Here is a 7,547-nt window from a genome sequence, read left to right on the forward strand (position 1 = left end):
CTACACGTGCCAGGGAAGGAACATCTGTAAGCCAAAAGACACTAGCCACGGACACTGCCAAGCAGGGAGTCTCGGCACATGCCCTGTTCCCAAAGGCTGCACCATTATAGCTCACTATCTACACAGAGGACAAGAACCTAAAAGCTTATGGGGTAAGCCAAAGGCTCTGTGCTCTGGGGGCTCGGTCCTGCTGAGGATCCTAGACCTGATGAAGCAGACCATGTGCACAAGTGTTTGGCTGGCAGGTGGCCAGCGGATGCCAGCTAGCCAAGGTTTTTCTCTGGAGCACTCATCACCATGGGTGTAAAAGCTGGCAGCAAGTGATGGGTACTTACATTCGTCTAAACGTAAGGTGCATCTATGTATAAACCTCTAGAGCTTTTCATTATTGGGGGAAGCCAGCCGCAAAACAGGCCCATTACACAGCGATGCAGGCTGGGGTGCCAGCACAGAGGCCATGCACAGTATATGCAGTATACTTCCCCAGGGGTCTCCCACACACCCCAAGCCCTTACCTCCCGAGTGGTCTGCATCCGTCTCCGTGGTCCAGTTCCTCTCGTGTCTCAGATCCGGACTGTCCTCTTTCAACATCCCATTACTATATGGCACTTTGTCATCTTCTGGTAACTTGGGGGTGGCAGGCTTCTCACTGGGCACCAAGCTCTGCTCGATGGAAGTATCCTGGATGGCAGACGTGCTCAGCGAGTCCGTATGCTGGCCTGCCAGGAGAGACAAGGAGGTGCTCTGCAACGGATCCTCCATGCTCATCCCATCTTCCGACGTGCACGCACTGCACCCAGAGTCCTCCATCACCGGAGGCGACTCCTCCAATGACGCTTGGCATTTTGCGACCAAAGTCCGACGGGCTCCTGGGACCTCGCCATGTGCAGACCTCTTTGGTTGAGGGTCTTTCGGGTCTACCTGAACAGGGTGAGATAAGCAACCATGTGTCAAGTAGCTGGAGAAAGTCATGCAACTGTCGAGTTTCTCTTCTGCTCCAGGTGCGGGTATTGCGGTGATGCTCTGGGCAGCGGCAGCCTCGCTCTCTCTGCTGGGCTCTGCCGCAGGTGTTGGATCCAACGGCACGGTGCTTGCTCTCTCCTGAGGTCTATCAGCGTGACTGGCTGCAACCTGACAAAGCCTACTGGACACATCACTTACCGACCCAGACAGCACTTCCCCAGTGGCCGCTAAGATGACCTTAGAAATAATCTGTATAGCAACTTGCTCAATTTTTTCAACTTCATCTTTGTCCAAACTCACTCCTCCAGTTCTCTCTTTTTGCAAACCATCTCCTTTCAACCCTTTTTGCAAACCATCTCCTTTCAACTGTGTATACAGGGAGTGCTGGTCTTCCCTTCCCTGACACTTAGGTACAGTACTGCCAGTCGACTCAGACATCTCTTTCCCGGATGGCTCCGAGCAGACAGACTCCGCACAGCTATTCGGGAACATCCCAACTTCAGACTCTCTTTGCTCTAAATCAACTCCTTCAACCTCCCTCTGATCCTCTTCATCAGGAGTGATAGGCTGGGAATCAGCTTCCTTGCCCGGCTCTGGGCAGGGGGCTGGTGAAAGGCTGGGGTCCACAGACATAGTTTCTGGGCACTGGGTTTCCCGGGGCGGCCTCTTCAAAGAATCACAAGTCGTTTCCACTTCACCCAGTCCCCCAATCTTTCCAAAAGGCTCTTGAGCCGACTCCAATGCTGGACACACCAGTGGCTGCTGGCCGAGAGTTGCACTGGAAGTCGACTCAACGCTCTCCAGGACTAGAGGGGGAGATACCTGTGCAGGGGACCCGCTTTGCTCCCGAGACACCGCTCTTTCCAGTTTGTCACTGTCGTCATCCAACGTGTTGAGTTCAACGGCCGTCATTGCTGTGGCAGGAAGGTTCTCGGACGAATCTGACCCCTCGAGAGTTTGAAGCGAGAGAGGAGGAGGAGTCGCTGACCCCAACAATGGCTTGGGAGGAAAGGTTTCATTCTCTGGGCGGCCCTCTGCCGCCAGCACAGGAAGCACCCTGAGGACATTTGGTTCCTCTCCTGATGAAGGCTCCTTTTTGGGGGGTTTGATCCTCTGCTCTTCCACGCCGACCAAGACTTGCCTATCATGATTGCTTTCACGCTCCTTTTTACGAGAAAAGAACCACCACCATCCGATCAGCGCCAGCACTCCAGGCAAGGCGTAAGGCAAGAACCTGCGGAAGCGTAAAGCCATCCTGAACAGCCTCAGCAATTACACCTAGAGAGAGAGGGGGACACACACAAACAGGTAAGTCACATTAAAAAAAAAATTTTTTTTAAAAAAGCAAGGCAAGATGTTCTAGCATCTAAGCCTTACGAATCACTCTCTGCTATCCTTTACTAACTTTTTTCAGCACAACTGACGCACCTCTTTTCCACTTATCGGTGGCTTTGCCTAAAGAAGTGCTTTTCCACCCTCCCCCCCCCTCAGTAAAGGAGCATCCCTACTGTGTCTGCATCATCCCAGGGACATAATCCTGGACCTAAGCAGCCAGGACACCTGGGGTCTCTTCCCATCTCACGCGCCACCCTGCAACGTGACCCTGAACAAGTTAGACGCTGCATTTTACATGGAGGGTTTCCCTTTGCACTGTCCATCTGCCTTTGGCTATAAATGAATACAATGCATGCACTTTAAACAAGGGAGCAAAATCTGTTGTTCTACAGCGCACGCCTAACTCGTCTCATGCCTGTGGTTAGTGGTTTTCCCACTGCTTCTTTGCTCCGTTTCCCCCCAGACAGATAGGAAAACTCAACCCCTGCCAAGAAAGAGTAAAACAGAGATTGGAAAACTCAACCCCTGTCAGGAGAGAGTAAAAATCCTGCTTTCTTGAAGACAAAATGTTATGGCAGGCTCATAAAATACACCCATCTATAATTTTTCGGCAGTTAACTCAAGGAAAAGTTCACGCGTCAGACCAGCGATGGTCCGACACACAGTTCTTTTCTGCGATTTACCAAGAAGGAGCTGGAAGATTTATCAACAGATACACGGCATTTCAACAGCATCTTCACTTGGCAGATCCCCAAACATGGGATCAGTCAGAAGCCACTTCCTACATTATTCTTGTAGAAATGCTAGAGACCCAAGTGAAACTAGGATGCCTTAAAGTCCCAACATGGCCATTCAAATGGGTGATACCCGTCCCTCATTTAGGAGATGGCTGCCATTACTTAAGGCATGACAATATTTTTGTGAGATAGGAACCAGTGCGGTCCTTCCACTTACCCATAAACCACCATTTTTCTCAGTCTAGCACAGGATGTGGGATTTAGTAACACATGGGAAGCAAGCCTGCCATTCGCCAATCTGGTATTCCCAGGAATTTACTAGTCCTTCTGTCCCTTGCACTAATCACCGATTTGCAAGCTAAGCAGATTGGTGGCAAGACTAACATGTTGGCTCCCCCTCCTCCCCCATCTGTTTTCAGTTTGCTTCTCCTCTAAAGAACGCAGCTCTATCAAACGGGAGTCCTGAAGTGGTGAATCGGGTTGCAATTTTAAACGACAAATTCTTCCTCTTGGAGAGACCGACCTAAGACAGGGCCGATGCCACAATATTAGATAAGCATGACAGTTATGCACTGCCAGATAGCCGACTGCCCCAAGACAACCAAGGATACTTGTACTGCTTTTATTATGGAAGGATGTTAAAAGGTACCACTGACAGAGGACCACTGGCTCCAAGAAGCAGTTAGGTCAGTCGTGCTTAGAAAGATTCCCGCAACGGTCTACTAACCCTACATGAAAGGCAACAATATTTACAGGGGTCTAGGTTGTAGCCGTGGTGGTCTAAGGACATGGGCAGACAAGGTCGTTTGGGTAAATCTGATATCTTTTATTAGACCAACTCAAATGGTTGGAAAAATTCTTCTTTGCAAGCTTTTGGGTGCAAATACCCTCATCAGGCTGAGGAAACATCTGCAGCTGGCGTGTGCTCTTCCTGGATGGAATGAATTGTAAAGAAGCCAGGGGCTGGCATGCATGCAAGAAATAAGTATGAAAAAAAATATCAAAAATATAAAAATATTTAGAAATAAATTAAAAGCAATATTTACAAGCGTTCTTATGAATGCACATACTTGAATTTTCAAAGTGTAGCCAGAAGATAAACCCAAAGACATTCAGGCTACACAGACTGCTGGGGGTGGCTTGAAATGGTTCTCCTGGGCTTAAAACCAGTTACTAGAGTAATTGCTAAAACTACATGGCACTCTAGTAACTGGTTTTAAACCCAGGAGAACCATTTCAAGCCACCCCCCAGCACCCTGCAGTCTGTGTAGCCTGAATGTCTGGTTACACAGAGTAGGTTTGGAATAGGGTACAAGGTAGAGCAATATCAGAGAAATCCCTTAGAGTAAAGTGGCATGGTAGCCTTTGATTACGCATCTGTTACTGCAAGCTATATATAAAAAACAGTCCATGGGAAGCTGAGGATTTCAAGAATCTTGTGCTGCTTGGAGGAGGCGGACCACAGAAATACTAACCAGCTAGTTCATTTCCTTCTCCTGAGTTGCAGCCATTTAAGAGGGACATCTTGGACCAACAGGATCCAGAGTGATGAAGCAAAGCCCACACTGCCCAGGCAGCCACTAAGAGTCAGGTGTTATTACCATTGACATGGTGCAGGGCAAGTTCTAGGAGCAACAGCCCAAGCCAAGAGCTCCAGAGAAGAGGACACCATGGCTTTAGCCAATCTCTAACGCAGCGTGGGATGAAATATTCCCCCATAGGTAGATTATTCCCTAACCCCAAAGTACTGGTTTCTTGCACCTTAAATATTGGACAAGACACCAAACAGAAGACCACTAGGCTGATCCAGTACAGAATCACAGACAACAAGGATTGGAAGGGACCTCAGGAAGTCATCTAGTCCAACCCCGTGCTCGAAGTATGGAAGCTCCTAGGTATTTTCCCCTAGAAGTTAACATCTGCTTCACTGTTCTAGACCAGCTGTTCATGGACGCTCATAAATGAAGTTAATTTAAGAGGAAGAACCTTGCAATCTGGAGCAGTTTCATTGCAGCTCTGCAGGCGGTTCACTACTCCGCACCTAGCACAGAGACCTTTTCAGGAACCAACACACAAGAGGGGACCCAAGTTTCTCATCTGGATTTATTCTCACCAGCATTACAGACTGAATATACAGGACAAAAAGCCAGGTGCCAGAGGGCTCTTATTGCTGCTCAATGAGTCAAACACCTGGATCCGACTGCAAGAGGCACTACGGTAAAAAGCCAAGAGATTTCTTCAGCATCATTACAAAGCATCCTGCTGACAATATATGGTTAAGAGGCATTTCCCTATAGCTTGCCCTGTGACTAAGCTAGGCCACAAACAGATTTGCTCCATGCTGGTAGAGTCGGTGCTTTGCAAGTCAACATTTCCAGGCAGCGTGTTCAAGAGCAGGGGAAAGTCGGTGAAAAGTTTTAGTATCCGGTATAGTTATGCACTACACTATTTATGTTGATGCCACAACAGATTTAAGGTACCACTAAGTACCCCGTTTCATCCCACGGAGGCTGAACAAGTTTTAACTCTCCTCCACCCGTGGAGTTCTTGGCCACCGTGACGTCTAGATTACCGTGGAGCTTCCTCATGCCGACCGAAACGACAGCCTTGATAGCGTCACCAAGGGATGGGTCTTAGCGGCGCAGTCCCAACAAGATTTATGGGTCTGAGAAGCAGCAGTATCTTGCCTCTAGGTCTCGGATTTAAAAAAGAAAAATCAGCTGTCAGGGCTCCCAGGCAGCTCACTGGTGGCACAGCGGTCATGGCGTATAACAAGTAAGGCCACCAAGAGAGGGACACCATCACAACCGACTCACTAGGAACATCGGTGACTGCCAGCAGCTGAAACAGCTACCTTTGAAGCCTAAAGGCAATTGCTGCAGGTCATATTTAAAGCACGCTCGCAGGGCAGCACGGCGAAGCAACGGCCTCCAGAGCCGTCACGCGGAGCAGGACCTGGCCCTTCACACAACTAAGTGCCTCAGTGGCCAATGCAAAGCGTGGCTGCATCCTCCTCCTCGTTGCTGCTTCCCATGTCACCGAGGCGAAGACGGGCAGGAGTAGATGCATTAACTGTTTTAAGAGACTCCAACAGGGTGAAATGTGATTGCACCAAGATGCTTAGCAAGCAGAACAGGATCAGGCCCCAAGTCTTTTACCAGCATTAAGTTATTTCCACCGTACAGGGCCGAGGCACCGACATGCACCACAGTCAGAGTCCAGCACTAGGAGATATCTTCCCAGCCACGCTGCATCACTTAATTGCAGCTCCTGTAGTTTAACAAACAGCTACCTTCAGACGCTGGAGGGGCTCAGGCGCGCGCGCTTTCATGGTCTATAAATAGACAAATTAGCAAAATGCCGCAGGGAGGTTTGCTGCTTCTTCCTTACATTACAATGAGACTCGGAGAAAGGCAGGCTCCTTTATGGATTAATTTCAGCACGTTAACAAATTTCAAGGTCAGGCGAGTTGCTAATCCACCCTGCATTCATAGGAGGGTCATCGTACCCTCCCCTCCCCTTCCCCCACAGCTCCACTGTCATCCGCCGTGAGGCTGCCGAGCCGAGATCACATCGCAGATACTTAGAGAGATCCAGTCACCGGCCCTTTCGGCTGGCTCCAGCGCCCCGCTGCCTGCTCCGACACTTTTGCTTACAGTTTTCCTCCTCTCGGGCAGAACGTGTTCCCTCCAGCGCTGGTTACACTAAACAGTGCTGCAAATCGGAGTTGACATAAGCAGCTTTAAAACAGTCCCAGCGAATTGCAGCAGCGGAGCTGCAGGTTAGAAATGCTCGTGCCACACTCGCTCCCTACAGGTTTTAAGCTGCCATTAGGGCAATTCTCCCCGGACCGAGCTGAGCACAGTCGCCTGCATTTGTTTTTACCCAGCAGAATAACGTCTTTCGCCGTTTCAAAGGGGGAGGCAGCTCTCTCATACTAATGCTGCCGGGTAACCTGCCAACAGGGAAACTGGAGACCTTCAGACAGGAACTTTCCTCTTTCTAGTGACTTCACCAGCCCCCAGAGGGGTAGCATGATATCACCAGTAATGGATCCACAATTGCCACCTGCCCCTCTTCCAAACTCCCCTCCCTCCGCAACTATTACTTGCAGTACACCAGAGGACAAAGAGTTGCTGCAGTTTTCCCATGAGGCGGACCTGAAGAAACCTGGGGTTTTCCTTCGCCTGCTAACGGGAGAGACCTGCCCCAGCTTCACCGGGACTGTCCCCCGTCCAGCTCCCGAAGACGAGGCCCCAGACTGCGAAGCGCTCCCCTGACCTTTCACCACCCGTGCAGTTTCCTGCCGCCCCGTTCCTCCAAGCATTATTCGAATTACATAAAGGCAGGGCAGACGTGCCTTTCCTTAACCAACAAAGCCCATCCCCTGGCAGCGGGAACGCAGTTGTCCACTACCCCGGTGCAAAACCGGACACAGCGAGCTGGCGCGGTTTACGTTTGTGCTCAGCGGGACGCAAGGCATGGACACGGCTCCTTCGGCTACACGGAAGA

The 7,547-nt window shown here is 50.1% G+C and overlaps 1 protein-coding gene across 6 annotated transcripts in view; it reads right to left on the minus strand.

Annotated features, from left to right (window-relative positions):
* The window catches only part of AKAP1 (A-kinase anchoring protein 1), a 28,822-nt gene that overhangs the window by 13,501 nt on the left and 7,774 nt on the right, over nucleotides 1–7,547 (minus strand). For 3 of the 6 annotated variants that reach the window (XR_003095350.1, XM_025210514.1, XM_025210534.1), the window contains exon 2: nucleotides 516–2,241. Coding sequence is in view for 5 of the 6 variants with exons in the window: in XM_025210514.1 (XP_025066299.1) it covers nucleotides 516–2,217 (1,702 nt within the window). In the remaining variant the exon portion in view is untranslated. Of the gene's footprint in view, nucleotides 1–515; nucleotides 2,242–3,252; nucleotides 3,368–4,510; nucleotides 5,122–7,547 lie in introns of those variants that run through there. The other 3 variants (XM_025210527.1, XM_025210519.1, XM_025210523.1) reach the window with 3 other exon arrangements.

This window comes from Alligator sinensis, unplaced genomic scaffold (assembly GCF_000455745.1).
Source record: "Alligator sinensis unplaced genomic scaffold, ASM45574v1 scaffold118_1, whole genome shotgun sequence".
In the NCBI taxonomy this organism is placed as follows: Eukaryota; Metazoa; Chordata; order Crocodylia; family Alligatoridae; genus Alligator; species Alligator sinensis.